This window comes from Ambystoma mexicanum, chromosome 9, assembly GCF_040938575.1.
Source record: "Ambystoma mexicanum isolate Mex_15411 chromosome 9, UKY_AmexF1_1, whole genome shotgun sequence".
Lineage (NCBI taxonomy): Eukaryota > Metazoa > Chordata > Amphibia > Caudata > Ambystomatidae > Ambystoma > Ambystoma mexicanum.
This window is the reverse complement of record NC_090931.1, coordinates 284435539-284454240: the sequence shown is the minus strand read 5'-3', so window position 1 is coordinate 284454240 and position 18702 is coordinate 284435539. Positions and strand designations below refer to the sequence as shown.

At 46.2% G+C, this 18702-nt stretch overlaps 1 protein-coding gene across 2 annotated transcripts in view; it reads left to right on the top strand.

Moving 5' to 3' along the window:
• The first annotated feature begins 11338 nt into the window (after window positions 1-11338).
• MRPS23 (mitochondrial ribosomal protein S23) overlaps window positions 11339-18702 on the top strand; it is a 104817-nt gene continuing 97453 nt past the window's right edge. The window contains exon 1 of one of the 2 annotated variants that reach the window (XM_069614644.1): window positions 11339-11462. In XM_069614644.1, the coding sequence (XP_069470745.1) occupies window positions 11419-11462 (44 nt within the window). In that variant the 5' untranslated portion in view covers window positions 11339-11418. The remainder of the gene's footprint in view (window positions 11463-18702) is intronic. The other variant, XM_069614645.1, reaches the window with a different exon arrangement.

Genomic DNA, 18702 nt, shown 5'->3' with positions numbered 1-18702 from the left:
TTCCGGGTGGTCCGTGTTATACAGTTTCTGGTAGTATTCTCTGAAGACTTCCCCTATGTCTTGTGTACTTGTCAGGCGTTCCCCTTTTGTGTCTGTGATATTTTTAATTGTTATGTCTTTCTGTTTGGCGCGGAGTTGTCTCGCTAGTAACCTATCTGCTTTGTTTGCTTTTATGTAATATCTTTGTCTTAGGTACAGGGGGCTCTTTTCCGCTCCCTTTGTGCGTAGCATCTCTAGTTGGCCCTGAGTGTGTTTGAGAGTCCTCCTAAGTTCCCTTGTGGGTTGTGTCAGTATTTTCCCTTGCAGCTCCGAAATTGATCTTTCCAGTTCTTTTTCCCACGCATACCTCTGTTTTTCCCTCGTTATTTTCAGTGCAATTAGTTTTCCTCGGATCACTGCTTTAAACGCCTCCCATACTGTGGAGACTGATACTTCCCCTGTGTCATTTTCGGTGAAGTATTCTTCTATCGTTTCCCTTATGGTCTCCCCCATTACCGTGTCCTGGATTATGTCTTCCGGCAATCTCCACCTCCAGTTTTCCCCTGTAGTTTCAAGTCGAGCCACAAGGGTGCGTGGTCCGAGAGTGCAATTGTCCCCTTTTCTACCTCCTGGATTTTGCCCATGAGGCTAACAGAAGCCCACAAGTAGTCGATTCGTGACATAGAGCTGTGCACATGTGAGAAGTATGTGAACCCGCTTTGGTCCCCCCTAGGTTCCCTCCAAACATCGCCCAGGGCCAGCTGGTCCATTTGTTGCTTGAGCCGTTTTGAAGGTGCCCCATGGCTATATGTCCCTCCGGCACTTCTGTCCCTCTGTGGGTCCCAAGCTATATTCAGATCTCCACCCAAGATCACCTCCCCCCTTGCAAAGGATTCTAGTTTGTCCAGGGTGTCTCTTAGAAAGCCGTCCTGTCCCACATCGGGCGCATATACTGACGCAAGGGTGATCCTCTGTCCCTCCAGCACCGCATTGACAAACGCATACCTTCCCTCCTTATCTGTGAGGGAGTCCTCCAAAATGGCGTCCCTTCCGGTCTTCATTGCAATGAGGACCCCCGCCCTTTTTTCCGTGGCATTCGCCTGGGCCCATATTGTATATCCCCTTACCCGTGCCTTTAGTTTGTCTTTTTTCCTGATATGTGTTTCTTGGAGGAGGAGGAGGTCCACCCCTTCCCTTTTAAGCAATTTCTCCAGTTTCACCCTTTTTGTTGGATGGTTCATCCCCCTTATGTTATAGGTCACTATGCGTATCTTTCCCATTTATTAAGGCACAAGTTCAAAGTACGTGCAATCCCTTCCTTCGGTGTTGCCCTCTGACTGTGGTCCTGGTCCCTCCTTACCAGCCCTCTGAACTCCCCCCCCCCAACTGGTAACAATAACAAAACCAAACTTGTTGCCCCCGAGTAGGGCAAGGGTTCCTACTGATGCCTGGGCGTTGCGCCCGAAGCTCCCTGCCCTCCTTCCTCTCGGGGGAGATGTGCATGGGGGATCCTAAACCCCACATTACTGTCTTATCTTACCCGATTCCAAGCCGGATGATCCATCCCGGACCGCCTGCTCCGGTTCCAGCGCGGCTGTTTGTGTTCTCTCCAGCACGATGTCGCACGGTTGACCTCATCTCTCTCTGTAATTTATCCTCCTTTCATACTTGCTTCCTACGGCCTTCTCTTCCCAGGGCCGGCCTTTTTTGCTTGGTCTTTTCCTAACCTTGCGGTCTTCTCCTGTGTTCTCCGCTGGCTGCTTTTTGATCCCCTTCCTCCATTTCACCCTGAAGACCCATTATGCTGAGGCCCTCTTCCCAAGTGGTTGCCCTCCTCTGTTGCCCTTCCCATGTAAACGTCAGCCCGAATGGGAATGTCCATTTGTATCGGATTTCTTTCGCCCGTAGGGCCTTGACTAGTGGGGCCATCGCTCTTCTCTTTTGCAGTGTAGTTAGTGCCAAATCTTGGTACAGTTGAATTTCTTGGCCATTCATTCTTATGTGGACCAATTCTCTGGCTTTCCTCAGGATTTGTTCTTTTTGCGGGTAGGAAGAAAGCGCCACCAGAACGTCCCTTGGCCTCTCCCCAGGTGCTCCTGATCTTTTAGGGCCGACCCGCTGGGCTCTGTCGACTCCGATTGTATCCGGCTCTGCTGCATCCAGGATGTCTCTAAACACCTCCTTAACTGCCGACATCAAGTCTCTGTCCAGTACTGTTTACGCCATATTTTTGATGCGAATGTTGGAGCGCCTGGAACGATTCTCCAAATCCTCACACTGTATCTCAAGGTTATGGGTGAGTCTCACCAGACGCTCCTGGATTTCGCTAGCCTGCTGCGTTTCTTCATCAATCCCTTGGACTGTTCTTTCCAATGTGTCGGTTCTTTCCTCCAGTTTCGCCACGTCGACCCGTAGGTCTTGGACCGCCTGTTTCATGTCATTTTTCATCGTCGTGAACTCTTCCTGTACTGTGGACATGAACTTTTCCTGGAGTTCGTGGAACCATGTTCGCATGTCCTCCTTAGAGGGTGAATGCTGGGGGTTCGCCTGTGCCATTCCCCCAGCCTGTTGGTTGTCCTGTGGCTTCCCTTTGGCTTGTTGCGCTGCGTCCGTGGACCACAGTTGAAGGATGTTTGCTTCTTGCCTCGTGGGTTGTGGGATCTGTTGGGCTACTGTGTTTTTGTTTTTTGCTCTTGACATGGTACGGTTGTATCCTGGAGTTCTCAGGGGCCGCTGTGTTTCCCTCTTGAGCTTTGTGCTTTGCCCCCCTTGCGTCCGCGGGGCTGTCCTCTTGGGTCTCCTGTGGGGTCTGATTGGTGTAGTCTGTTAGAGGGGATTATTTCCTTTTCCCAGTCGGATTTTCTTGTCTAGGGCTCTGTAGGGAAGCTCCCACCAGACCGTTCCCCCCGCCGGGCCCCCCGGTCTCTCTGTGTTTGTGTCCGTTGCCCTTCTTATTGTGCACCGTTGGGCGTCTTGTTGCCGCCTTCAAAGACGTATCCCTTGCTCCGCCACCCTTGGCTCAGCCCACCATGCATTTGGAAGCGCTTCTTTCTGGCGGCGTATGGGGGGGGCGTCGGGGGTGTCCTCTTTGTTTGGGATATGGGTTTCGTCTTTTCCCCGCCGCGCCCCTCGACGCTCTCCCCGTCGTTGGGCGGTCCGGTGCCGCGACCGCCTCTGGATCTCCGCAGCTGGGGGGCCGGCACGGCGGGCCCTCAATGTAGGCGGGGCTGGGGGCCGGGATGACCCTAGTCGCTGCGTAAGCGAGCCGGTCCCCCCTGGGGGGTCGCGTGTCCCTGCTTGGCTCCCGTGGGGGGGGGGGGGGGAGGGTCCGCCCCCACTTCTCCGCCGCCGGGGCTCCGCCGCAGCAGTAGTTCTTGTTCCCGCTCCGCACCGGGGAGCCTCTGGGTCCGAGGCGGGAAACGCTCGACGGGGGAGGGCGGTCGCCGCGGAGTGGCGTACCCTGCTCTCCTGGCGCCCCACCGCAGTGCACCCGGTGCCTCGGGTCTGCGGGTAACTCCGGGGGGGGGGGGGGAGTATCTGCTCTCTGGCGCTCCGGATTAGCTTCGATTTGTGCTGTTTTTCGGCGGCCCGGGGCGAGCGCGGCTTAGTCGCGACTCGTCTCCACGGCGGCCATCTTGGAATCCGCCAAACTGTTTTTAAAGCCTTTTTGATCATATCTATTTATTTGTGTCCATCCATGCAGCTAACCTTTTAAATTTTACAGACTCATCTATGGCTCGGAAAGTCTTTTCGCCCACTCGCATAGTCGAGTAGATTTTATGAAGGGTGAGTAACATTTACAAGAGAAGTTTGAAACTTTTATTTAACATCTTCTTTGTTTGCAGTAAATATCAAATACGTTTCCCTGTGCATGGCTGGCCTCTGGGAGGCAAAAGTGTGCCAAACATAAAGTGGGTTTGTAGTAACATGCACCACTTGACAGAAATCACATTTTAAATTTGTTGTCCTCCATTCCTATGGGTCGAGTGCTGAATAGGTAAACTAAGTCACCCGACCTGTAGGTCTAGCTGAAATTTAAAGAATTGGCAAGGCCTGACTCCTCTCACTAATATTTCAGCGGTATGCATAACTGCTATATTGTTGCTCATGTCATGGGTACAAATAATGTCTTGTGACATTAACAATATCAGTACAAAATTGCTAATCAAATGTGTGTTTGCTAATCAAAAAACATTTAAATAGCAAACTCTGCTAATCAATTTTTGAAAACTAATTTATACCTTGCTAGGAAATATGTGCGTACTAGCAGCCCTTCTTTGCAGGGGGTAAATAGCTACAGATTATAATGGGACATGTGGACGGCAGGGGAACTGAAATCCTCAATGACCACTTCAGAGCTATTAAGCACACTGGGCCTTGGTAATTTATTTTCTGAATCAACGTGATTTATTCTGACTGCTTATATGCAGTCAGGAAAGGATTAATTTATAGACAGCAGTTTAGAAACTGAACCAGAGAGAGTTTTACCGTATACAGTTATGATGACCACCTGAGCAGTGCTGTGTGACCCAAAATGCATGTTTGCAGGTTCATGTGATGTATTTCTAGGGGCAGGTGGCCCTTGCCTAAGCCAACTGCTAATTATTTAGGTTACGGGCAGCAGTTTGGCCAAGTCCCTTTCCAACCCCACCCTCAATTTATTATCACAAGTAAAGCACTGCTGACACTCGAACAGATAAACCCTGTTGGATGCTTACTGTGGGGTACAGTGTTGAGTCACACCTGCGTCCCTCCACAGGAACATGTTCCTTTTTTTGCAGAGCACAGCCCCACTGCCTCAGTGTCGCCAAATATTCCGCCTCGGCTCTACAAAACCCTGTGACACTCCTGGTTGCCGGGAAATCCATTCTCATTACTTGTTAGTGCCATCAATACATTCCTTATTTCAGGACTCCCCTTTAGAAAGACCCACGTTCCCAAGCCCCTTCAAAGACTTCAGCCATCCTGAAATCCCTCTTTCTGCACAGATTCCCAATCCTCCAAAAGTAAGTTGCTCTATGGCACATCCAGCTTACACGTAAACAGGGAAACAGCTGTGTCCCTCTCGGCATTGAGCCAATTTTTATGCACAAGCGTCAGTTCACAAGTATGAGATTAGATCCAGCGCCTGCAGTTCTGTTCACAAAACATTGTCGGCTGGCCTGTAGCATAAAGAAACATGGATTTACACAGTACTTTCGGACTTATAACTCCAGAAATCTGGAGCCAGAGGTTTCCATCTGCATAGATGTTGCTCGTCTTAAGATGCACCAATCAGCCAAGCAGAGCCTCTAAATCTCTGCCCACTTCCCAGTCTCTCGTACATACTGAAGAAGGAACCTGCACTGTTTATCCTGAAACGCTTTTTTCATAAGGAGCAAATTGAACAGCCCCTGCACTACTACGCCAATGTCATACATCCTGGCTTTAAGCAATTCCCTCTGCAGACCATACTATACACAGTCCAACATATAGTTAGCCACCATCTCCAGGCAACTGCAAGCGTCAAAATCTGCAGCGGCAACTCTACCCATCATAAACCTCCACCCTGACAGAACCGCATGACCCAATCTGTGGCAATTCAAGATTGTCACATCACTCCGTGCCAACTCTACACCACACAAACCACTGAACCTGCACCTTCCTGTGCACTGCATACAACTGCCTCTCCTTCCTGCTCAAATCCCAACGACTTTGCTACACTCTCTTAATGCTGCCTCACACCACGATCTACCTGCACCTCAGCCACAGTCAAGGGGACCTCTACATCCACCACCCCACTTTTTGTGGCCTCGTATGATGCCCTGTCCACCAATGTGTTACCCAAAACCCCACAATGACTGGGAACCCAAGCCAACTCGACCACCGTTCCCCCCACAATACAAGTCTCCAACCGATGTCTTATAATCACTACTATATCCCCCTATCACCATTCCAATCCTTGATAGCTAACAACGCACTCGACTCGACAAACACCACCATCCTAGCCAACTGATTCTCCATAACCCTTTTATAGGCATGCAGCCAATTAGCAGCCAGGCACTTCTTCACAGGGTGCCACACACCGAGTGGTTTACATGTCAACCAATATTTAGCACTCAGTTCTTCCCTTCTCAAATCCAAAGGCACCATCCCTGCCAGCACCTGCACAGCTTCAGTAGGTGACGACATAACCGTGCCCGTCACAATCCTCAATACCCTCACCTGGACATAACAAGCAGAGACTGTAACTATTCTGTAGTTGAACCCCAAACTCCAACACACTCCTGACCATACATACATATAACATTCTCACACTCTGCAGTCTTCCTCCCCACAACAGGTTAAGCCTCCTTTTACACTTCACCACCATCCTCGCCACCTGTAACCAGAAACATACTGAGATACCAAAATTCTGTCACTCACGCCAACACATCCCCTCTCAACTTGAGATCCAAACTGACACAGATATATCTGCTGTTAAACATACAAACTGCTTTGGAGAGCGACGACGTAAACCCCCATGTCCGACACCAGACTTCCATAACATCCAAAGTCTTCTGCAATTTCCTGTGAATCAGTCGGTCCAGCTTGCTTCCCACTCATAACACCCCATCATCTGCATAGAACCCAACCTTACCATCCACGCTCCTGTATCTTCTCTATAAGACCATCCTCCACAACATTAAACAGGATAGGGCTGACAACACTGCCCTGAGGCGTCCCCTTCTCCATCAGAAACTCCTGGGATAACGCACGCTTCCCTAACTCACACTTGAAATATCCTATTCTCCAGAAAACCCTTAACCCAAGAAAACAATTTCCCTTCACACCTTTCGCCCGCAGCATATAGAGAAACCCCCCACTCTCCAAACCATATTGTATGGCTTCTCCAGGTCTACAAAAATTGCACCCACCATGTCCCGGCAAGACCAGGCCTCCTCAATGTCCATCGCCAAAGCAACCACAGCGTCCCTTACAAACCTACGTTTGCGAAACCCATGCTGAAACATACTCAGCTGTTGCTCCGCCTCCAAAAAGTGCACCGAGTGAACACACACCATTTTCTCCATAATTGTACACAAATCGGATGTCAAAGCTCTGGGCCCCACAAGAGCCAGCCGGCTTCCACAATTTTAGTATTGGTAGGATGACAGCCCTCTTCCACTCACTGGGCAGCATACCATCATCCCACACCATATTGAACAGCTGCAACACCACCACCAAACAGACATCCGGCAAATGTAAATATACATAGCGCACCCGATCCTCACCGGGACTGGAATCCCTACTCCCCCCTCAAAGCGTCCCGCAACTCACTCTAGTAAAGGACATGTCCATACAGGGTGTCCAACCTTCCACATTGTCCAACACGCACCGATTAGTAGACATGAAATCGGACATCGCCTGTCTAGCTTCCAGGGAATAATTATAAGTACTGTGTATACCTGCAAAATGCGCACCCAATGCTTCTGCTTTACTACCGTCATCCACCAAGTCACTCACCAATACAGTAATAAATGGAATATGAAATCCACCACTCGCCTGACCCATCATGCGCCGAAACCTCACCCCCACCTGCGACATACACATGTCACCAGAAAGCAATATTCCCTCTTATGAAACCGGATCACCCGCACTAGCGCCATGGCCTTTTTATAAGCCACAATTTTAGATCACATGGCCTTTTGCTGTTTCCTCTTCCTATCCAGACAGCCACTGAGCAGTCCGATGTCCACCACGGAACCTCTGGTTTCCTAAAGAGTTTACCACGTACTGGAGCCATTCCCACCACAACACTCAGAAAAATGCCACCCAGTGCCAAATTCAACTCATTGCGTGCCACCCACTGCTAAGCCACCCATCAACCTTCTACATCCCTCCCCAAACTTCACCCAATCCACGTTTCTAGTTTTACAGCCCTGTGAGGCAGAACTCGTCAGCTCCACCATCCTGACATTAAACTCCAAAGAGATAGACCCATGGTTGCTCCCCATCTGGCCTCAACTTCTACTCACACTTCGAGACGAAAGAAGCTGACACCCTGGTCAAATCAACGCAACACCCCATACCAGTATGTATATCAATCCTTGTGTATTCTGGAGAGTTCAGAAACATGAGCCTGCAGTCTTCAGCCAACCCCTCAAGCTTAACCCCATTCACGTCAGTCACAGGACTGTTCCAAAGTGTATTTTGACAAGCGAAGTCACCACAGAGAATATACCTGCCTCCACTCCCCAGGGCATGCTGCAATGCCCCTACATGGGTTATAAAAGTTCAACACAACTAACATACCATCAACAATTTCACACCCATGATCTCCAACCCCCATCAAAGTCAAGTACAGAACATTGTATACCATTATTTACCAAAATACTGAGCCCCCCTACCTACCGCTCTATCCTTCCTATTGAGCACATACCCTGGAAAGCAGAAGTTGAGACCATCTCTCAGCCAAGTCTCCTGCACTCACAATATCAACATCACCCTCCCTCAGCAACTCCTTCAGCTCCTGACCTTTCCCCAAAAGACACCTCGCATTCCATTGCCACAATCTCAAACCCCTGAACTGTCATGGGAGATGTCACTGCCACTCATTAACCTATGAACATCCCGATCTATGATATTCCCAATCTTCAAATACATTTTTGAGGCCCTCACTCCCACCCGCAATCTGTCATGTTTTGATTGACACTCAGCTGTCATATTGATGGTCACAATTTATTTAGTTTTTATAGCACGCTACACGTCCATTGGCTGCAGAGCGCACTCAAATGGACAGAGAAGTTGAGTCAGGCAGGATGAAAGTGCACATAACAGAGAGATAGATCTAATCCAGAGAGTTGAAGAAAAGATTCTTGATCGCGTTCTTAAAAATGGTCAGTGATGCAGATGATTTAATGAGGGGCAAAGAATTCCATTCCAGGGGTGCCCTGACTTCAAATCAAGTACCTCCAAAGTCTCCAAGCAGTAGCAAGGTTGGGTTAAGAGGTGGGAATTACTGGAAGGCAATTTCTCGAAGGCTTTAAGCTAGAGAATTTTTCCAGATATGAGTGTGGCTGAATGTAGACATTTAAAGGCAAGAGACAGTCTTATATCTCACTCTCTTCCCGACAGGCAACCAATGAAGTTCTTTCCTAAAATCGGAAACATGGTCACCCATAACCAGATCAAAGACAGCTCTGAAGGCACCATTCTGTGTAGTCTGCAGACGCTTTATTGGCTTTGGAGATGCCAGTAAGCAGGCTGTCACAATAATCCAGACAGGAGTTGATTTGTGTTGTGGCAAGAAGAGAGCGATTTTTTATATTAAGATAGGGACTCATCTGATAGAGGAGTTTGATAACCAGTCTGCAAGAAGAGCCAACATTGGAAACATGCTTTCTCATGAATAACTCAAGAGTGACACCCAAAGTTTTTACAGTTTCAGTGACTGGGATTATATTATTCATGACGGTAAACTGAGAATATTTAGCTATCCGAGTGAAATATGATAAGCTGAGTTGTACTGTTATTCAGGACCAGTGAGTCGTAGGCCATCCAGTTCTGTATCTCTTGGTAAATATTATTCACAGTTTTAGAGTCAGTCTCACAGATGCCAGTCAATTGAAAAAGGACCTGGGTGCCATCAGCATATTTAGCACAAGGGACACACATGCTGTCAAGAACATCCAGAAGTGGGTTAATGTAAATGCTAAATAGAATAGGAGACAGGCAACCACAAGAACAAAGAAAAGGCGGGGCTTCACATTTCGTAGCTGTCACCCTGGATGTTTTAGGGCCTAGGAAGGAGGTGATCCAGTTGTCAACTGACGATGTTAAGTAATCTTTTGTGTAACAAGTCATGATCGATCATGTCAAAAGCTGCAGAGAGGTAAAGCAGCATAAGTAATGCAGTGTGACCTGCCTCAACGATCCCAGTAATATTAGACTTGAGGTTCAGTAGGCAATAATAAAAGCACAGCAAGTCTTCCAGGTTGATAGTGACCCACTCACCGATCACCCCCTCTATCCCCCAAAGCCTGTCTCTTCCCCACCTGCCTCACCAATACTGCAGGGCAACCTGTCACATCCACCCGCTCCTCCTGCACCCTCTTAACTTAAGCAGCATAGCTGATGTATGGCTAACCTTCATATTCACAACCTTGCAAGCCTCTACTTGTTAAGCACAAACCCTAAAGGATGCCATGTCGTCACCACCAGATAGAACACTTTGTTGTACCCTCCGAAATGCAATCTTTAGTGTCATGGGGACCACAAAACCACCTCCCTACAAGATCGCACCACATGTCCATACTCTTGACATTTATAACACTGAGGAGGGGCCGGAACATTCAGCTTAACCCTGAAGTGCTGATACCACAAATTCACATACTCGGGCACTTTACTTCCCCAAAACCGTATAGATACAGTCACAAGTAACACCACCATCAGGATTTTTCCTACCCAACCGCCACACTACCAAAATCCCCGATTCCTGCAAGGAATTCACAATATCCTTATCATGCACACAGAGAGGTATATACATTATATGCTTACACCTATAACCACCCTATTCTGACAGAAACGGGGCCACCCAAATCCAGAGCTTTATTTCTGGATTCCTCACCGACCCCGTTAACCAACAATCTCCCTTCACTGATAATCTGAACAGAGTGCACCACACCAATCCCCTTCCGTACCTACTCCAAAATAACAAAAGGGCTAATTCCACCAAGATCCTTATCTGGCTTTGCCGATTTAATAACCACCTACCAACCCAGTCCTGCATGTACTCCACCCCAGGCTCACACCTACCAACACAGTTCTGCCAACCACCACAATACCCACTGTCCTAAACCCTTCTATCCACTGGGGATCTACTACGGATCAGTACCTCACGTGAGTCTCCTTTCAACTCTACCCTCCTCATCCCACCAACATCATGCGACCACCACCCTCACCCAAATAACCTTTTCCGCCATCACCCTTCAGCCCCCCCCCCCTCCCCTCAATTTGCTTCGCATAGTAGCCTTCTCTGAAGCGTCCTCCCCTCATACTTATGACGGCGGCAGAACACCTACGCCATAGGAACTGAATAACAACTGACAGAGAGGGAGCCCGCCAAGCGGCCACGGCTGACACTGTCACTGTTAGCTTCCCAACTGAGCTCACAACCGATCACCCCGTGTGCAAAATCGCCAGCGGCCGTTACAGCTGTCTCCGTCTATCTGCAATCCGGTGGCGAGCCTCCAACCGAAGCACTATAGTCATGCAGCTACTCAGTTCTGCAAGCCCATGCTTCGCATCCTCCACCTGTCTAACACAGAGGCCAGGCCAGGTCAGTCACAAGTAACAGCCGCTTTCCGACGTCCATTAGACGAAACGTCAAGAGAAAGTCACATGACTGACTGATACTGCTGGGTCCCTTCCTTTAATAGGAACTCGTTCTTACCCTTGCCCATCTGCTCTCCTGACACCATGGCTGGCAGTAGACTGGAGAAGTTGGGCACCGTCTTCAGCAGGTAGGCAAAAGGTGGAATTTGTGACACGATATCTTTTGTGAAGTGACCGCCTGCAGATTACCGTAGGAATTGCTTCGCTTCAAAATCCTTCATTCTCCCGAATGCTAGAAGTCATCGGCATATCTCTATCGTTTCCCTAATAACAGCACCCAGGCAACTAATATTAATTACAATTCCAACCCTAATTCTAATCTCAAGAACTGCCCTCCTAGGCACGCACGTGCCCTAAAATGTAGGCAATTATTTTCTTTGTTACTGGTCCTCCCTTGAATGATCTAGCACTTGTCCAGTTACATCATCACCGCGATCCGATTTTTAGAAAAAAATAGAACTCGTGTTATACTATGCTTTAAAAAAAGTTACTCTTAATACGGTGTTTTATTCAAAGTTTTTATTTGGCAGTAGTGACAAACAACACATTTGGAATTGAAAACAAAAACAGACCAGAGCAATATCCAAAATCTTAAATAAAAGATATGGGGCCTGATTCATGGAACGTTTTCCTATGGGATTGCACCATTATAAAACACTTCATAAATCAGGGCCGTGGTGTTTTCATCCCTACCTACATGGCATTCCTACAACATGGATAACAGTTCAATATACATTTTTAATATGATTTAAAAATACAGAATTTGTGCACATTATGCATCAACCCACCCACCATCCCCTCTTCTGACAGTCGCTCAAAGTCTGGGTACAGTTTTTAATGCCATGTCTGTACTTTGCAAAAAAGGCAGATAAATGCATTGTATAGCCAACAGTATCTCAAAATTGTCTGGTTTGATTTTTGTCACACGGCTAGTTAGGCCTTAGTCTGAAGTAGTGTATGCACTGAACAATCCTGCAACTGGATCAGCCAAATTGGCTATATATACTTTGTTAAGACCAAAAGCAGGTATTGTTGTTGAAGGCAAAGTAAATGAAAAATATACCGCAAAACGCTTAAAATCATCTGCAGTCCCTGACACTCAATCCCTTCCCCTGTTCAGACATGCACACTAGGAACAAAACGAAATGATAAACGTTCCACAAACCAACTGAAGCACCCAATGCACAAACTTTTGCACGCACATATATAAACCAGAGTTGTTGGAACCTTAACTCTTCCTCACAAATTACTAATAAATAAGTAACATCAGCACATAGGTCACAACATACGCCAACAACACCACCGTGAGCCTGACACATTCACGACTAGTCGTTCCACTCAGCACCACCACCCCCCCGCACACAAGACCCTTTTCGACCAATGCCATCACCCTCCCACCTCCGTGCCACCTGCTCGCACCATAGCTCCCACGACCAGACAAACATGCCCTCACTTCAGCGGATTGCAGCATGCAATCTGTTGTTTTCTTGTGCTACCATCATTCCCACTCTTCCACCCACACATTTCCTCCCCCGTCCTCCCCACCACTACCGCCTTCCTCTTCTCCAAGGCATCACAAACTCCCAACACTGACATACTCATTGTGTTCAAATACCATCAAAGACACCCCACTCCTGTACCTGCCCCCCACCTAATTGCCACACCTCCCATTCCTAGGAACTAATTTTCCTTCTGCTGCCGACTTCCACCACCCCCACTGCACCCAAAAACCCACCTACTTCCTGCCTCCAGCTACCTCCACACCTCCCTTAACGTTTCATCATGCAGCTTTCTCTCACACAACCACCAAATGTACACCTACCATGCCTCAACTCACTCAGCCTCACCCGTCTACGCAACTGCACTTTCCCTGTAATGTCCGTTCTGTTCCCTTATCCCCCTCCTTACTCCCGTATCCTTGGACTACAGATGGACTACAGCAAAAAGACAGACTGTCTCATTGCACCACATCACCTCCCATTGCACCACTTATACCTCAGCCCTCTCTCACCACCAATTCTCCTCTTCTTAATTCCACTACCTCCCAACCTTCTGAACGCACTACCAGCCTTTGCACCCATGCCACAGACCTCCAGGTCCTTATTGAAGAAAAAAACCTGGACATCCTAGCAACGTTGCTGCATAACACGGCTGCCCCTGCCCTCTCCCTTGAAATCCCCAATGGATTACTGAGAAATTAACGAATGTGAGAAATTACTGAATGTTTTTATTTTAACTTAATGCGGCGGAGGCCCTCACAGCCCCTCCTCTTCTCCCTACCTTAACTATTACCCTTACCCCACCCCACACCTATATTTTACTAAAATGTCCCCAAAATTCGAAATTAATCCAAAGAATTCGGTCATTTCTCACATTCGTTATTTTGTAGTCTATCATTTCTTTGATTCCACCCCCAATGGCTATACCATCCTAATATCAGACCGGCTCAACAAACCCAAGTGGTGGAGTAGCTCTCATTTTTAAATCTACCTCGCCCTTCAGAGAACTTCCATCATCCACGACGCAAGGATACAAACTCCTTACTACTAAACTCTCTTAACCCACAAACCACTCTCATCCTCATTCTCCTCTACAGACACCCCAACAATATTAGCTCTCCTGAATCCGATATTCCCCTTCTCTTGACCCTTTTAATTCAACCCACCACTAAACTCATCTTGCTCTGGGATTTCAACCTCGGTTTCAATGACCCTGCTAACAATAAGTCCACCACCCTTAGCACCATCCTTTGAGAAATGAACCTTTGTCAAATGGTTACTGCACCTACCCACACTAAAGGCTACATTCATTGGATTGTCAACCTTAACGCCAATCTCACCATCTCTGCCATCAACTCTATCCCTTGGTCTGACCATTCCATAATCGAATATATAATTTTGCACAACCACATCCCCCTCTCCCCGTAGCCTTACCACCACCCCATCCCCATAACTGCTCACAACACTCGTAAACTCACCAACGCATACTAGCACCCACCATCCTAAGTTTACTTGCATCTCAATCCAACCAAAGCGACCCATAATCCATCATTCACAGTGTTAACTCCACCTTACTAAAAGCACTGGCCCTACATGCTCTTATAAAAACTGCCATCCATTAAAAAAGGCACACAGTAGCAATAAATGGTTCTCTGATGAATGACTCTTTTTTCCCCTGCGGCTACCACATGGGTAAAGTCTTTTCTGATTGATCGCTCATCAAGAGTTTTCATTGGTGATAAAGGCACTGATCCCATCCCTGTCCCCTTTGATATACCACAGGGCTCATGCATATGTCCCACACGTTCCAATATTTACACTAAATCCCTGTTCGACCACTTAGACAACCTTGGCATCCCTTGTTACAAATTTCACAGGGAACCACTCCAAAGACTCTATAAACCATGCCTACAGCATTATCCACAACTGGATGGCTAATCACCATCTCTGCCTCAATGATGACAAAATGGATCTGCTTATCCTTAGATTCCCCTCACCGACTGAAGAACCTTCATCCTGCATTTTCATCATTTACCATAGATGGCCACCCGGTCTTGAGCCATGTAAACGCCCTCAGGGTTTTCCTGGATGCTGAATTGAACATGCATAAACACGTCAACCCGCTTGCATCCTCCACCGCTTATACTACTAAACTTATTAAGCATAACAGTCATATCTCCAGACAACTGTCTAAAGCTCGCCAGGGCTAACATAGGTAGCAAATTTGATGATGCAACACCTTACTCATTGGCACCCTTTCCAAGAATCTCTCAAAACTACAGCTGCTACAAAACAATGTGCTCCGAGCTGCCTGGGGCTTAAGACGCACCCATCACATTTCACATGCCAGACTTGATGCCCACTGGCTTGAATTTAATTCAAAATCCTGTCGATTGTGCACTGGTGCATCCACCATGCTGCTCCCGCCTACCTTAACCACCTCCTCTCGGGAAAGTCTAGCACTCGCTGGTTACATTCTTCTTCCTCCTCCATTTCTCTTCTCACCCCCAGATTCAACAAGAAGCGAGCTAGCAGGTCCAGCTTCGTGGTGTACACTCCCTCCCCTCATCATAGATGAAGTCTAACTTTCAGAAAACGCCTAAAAACATGGATGTTTTTTAGATCGCCACCATCCGCTCTTCCTGCTTTGGTCTCTTCTCTTTACCATGACTATGTACTAACGCTGTGATACCTTTTGGGTCTCGGGGCTGGTAAAAATGTAATACATAAACATACAACCCATTCCAAAATACATAAAATTAACCATTTTCAATATTTAGGCATAATAAACACCTTATATTATGCAAACTCAAAACATACATCCATAGTTACTAAAATAACTACCTCATAACAGCAAATACGCTGATCTACATCTTGAAACTACATTTTGTAACAGACAACTAATATTCATAAGCAAAGTATAAACAAACACATGCATAACCATACAAACAAGATGTTAACCCCAGTAAAGAAGTGGTTACAACAACCTCCGTTGAGACAGTTGACAACACCGCAGCAGGGTTCCATGTGTTAATATCCCCATGAAAATATTGTGATACAAAAATATCGCCATATTTTTGCAGCGATATTGTCCCATGGACCCTGCAGGGGACACCCCCGCAACCCCAGCATTATTTTAAAATGTGCGGGGGAAACCCCCGCAACTCCCGCTCCCACAAATTATCCCCCTCAAAAATATCGCCTATGGCGAGACAAAACGGCTGTATGTACAGCGATATTTTTGGTGGGGATATTTTGTAGGTGTAGTATAAATGAGGAACAACTATGTTATAAATAATAAGGGATTTATTAATACACTCAAGTCTTATGAATATGTATATAAGAGTGGATATGAAAGGAGTCTCTGAAGGAGGATGCTTCAGTCTCTCCAATGGCAGCCTCAGTGTCTCCTCCACCATTCCACGTTCTCCTTCCAGAAACCCTGTAGGTTCCACACCAGTGCAGCAGCAGATGTTGCCATGCTACACATCCCTCTTCTTTCTAGAAACATCTTCACTCTCCATAGTCCATTAAGTTCTTTGGTCTTTGATACTTTCTCCCAAACCTTGATACAGAAGTTTGATTCCCAGTTGGTGCATATATTGAATTTACTGTTAAGGAACATTTTTGGCTCACTCTATTTTCATCAACCTCAATTTTGTCAACACTCCCACCATTAGCTTTACCATTCATTCCCATAATTATCTCATTGTTCCATACCCTTCGGTCACTGTTCTTACAGCATGTTTAAACACCTCAATAACTTGGATAGGATCTGACCACTTAATGCCTTTCACTCTCAAAGCTTCTGGTAGATTTACTCTCACAAAACATCCTACTTACAATTTCTTGTTACACCTAAATCTTCTCTTGTCATGCCATGCTTTATTACTATTTTGTCTCTGTCTAATCATATTCACCGCATTACTGGTTATTACTCCCATATTTAGCACTTCAGTCATCCATCCAGGGCATAGCTTAGTGGTTGCTTTTCTACACCTGCTTAATTCAAATGGTGATATACCCGTAGTACTGTGTGGAGTAAACCTGTGTGCTATAAACACCTTTCTGACTGCTTATTTCCAACTCATTCCATTGGCCCATGCCCATCTAATAGCATCTTTGAGAATTCTGTTGTATCTTTCTACTACACCATTAGTTTGTGGGTGATAAACCACACTAGTTATATATGCTTAATTGATTTCTTTTAAAAAACTCTTCCATCTCCCTGGAAATAAATTGGGGCCCATTGTCTGATAAAATAACCTCTGGATAACCTTCACGACCACATAACTCTTCCATGAAATTGATAATATTCTTGGTCATGACACCCGGCATCATTTTTACTTCTGCCCACCTTGTTAATATATCAATCATTACCACACAAAATGTTTGACTTCCTTCACTTCATACTGGACCCATTATATCAATACCTACTTTCATCCATGGTCTACTTGGTATATCAGTCATAACCCTGGGGTACTCATTACTCACACAATTATTGTCTGACTTATTACAAAGGATACAGTCTCTTACGCTCCTTCCGATTTCTGCATCGCATCCTGGCCACCAATAAGTATTCCTTATTCTACTCTTCGTTTTGGAAATGCCTTGGTGCCCTTCATGTCCCAGTTCAATTATTTTCTTCCTGATGTCTTCTGGTGGAATTAGTCTGTCTCCTCTAAGTAAATATCCATCTTGTACACTTAGATCATCTCTGACACTCCATAATCCTTGTACTTCTGCCTCTTTAATTTTATTGATGGGGAATATGTTTACTGTTGATATTTTCTATCATAAACCTCATTTTCGTGTCTTTATTCATCCCTTCCAACCATTCATCTTTGGCAATAGCTGTGTCCTGCAATATACATATAATTTCTTGTTGACTTTCTTCACTTTCACTTTCCTCTTGAACATTCGTAAGCCTAGATAGGCAGTCTGCAGCATAATTCCTTACTCCCGGGATGTATTTAACCACTACATTGAATTCTTGCATTCTATGAACCCATCTCCTTATTCTTGCCGACACCTTATCCAATCCTTTATTCATGAATAGTTCTACAAGTGGTTTGTGATCCGTGTGTATCTCAAATTGTGTTCCCCCACACAAAACTCCTGAATTTGTTTACTGCCCATAAAATAGCTAAGGCCTCCTTTTCAATCGTTGCATATGTCTTTTCTGCTCCCTTTAACAACCGTGAAGCAAACGCAGTTATTTTCTCTTCTCCATCATGCAGTTGTGCTAAAACTGCACCTAGACCTACGTTACTGGTGTCCCTTGTAATCATTGTACGTCGTCCTCTTACGCAGTTTTTCAGTGCTGGCGCAGTTGTCAAGGCATTCTTTATGTAATTGAATTCTTTCTCACAATTTTCATTCCATTCATATTTCACATTCATCTTGGTGAGATCCCTTAGTACGGCTGTGTGATCAGCAAATTACCTAACATATTTAGAATAGTATTCAGCCATTCCTAGAAATTTTCTCAGTTGTTATTTATTGCTGGGGGTTGCCATAGTATTGATTGCAGACATCAAATCTGGTTTTGGTGCAATCCCTTCTTCTGATATAACATGGCCTAGATATTCAATTGTTGTCCGGTCAAAGTTTCGACTCAAAAGGGTCGAATGACAAACGGGTCGGGTCAATTTGACCGAAAACAAAAGGATCACATTTTTTTTTGCTTTAGTATATGTAAAAAAAGGTGTTTTTACACCAAAAACTGGGCTTTGGGGGGGAGACTCCCACTGCCCCAAAAAAATGCAACCCTTTTTTTGGGTCGAATTGGCTCGACCCTTTTGTCATTCGACCCTTTTGAGTCGAAACTTTGACCTATAACCTATTCAATTTGCTTCCTATGTATTTT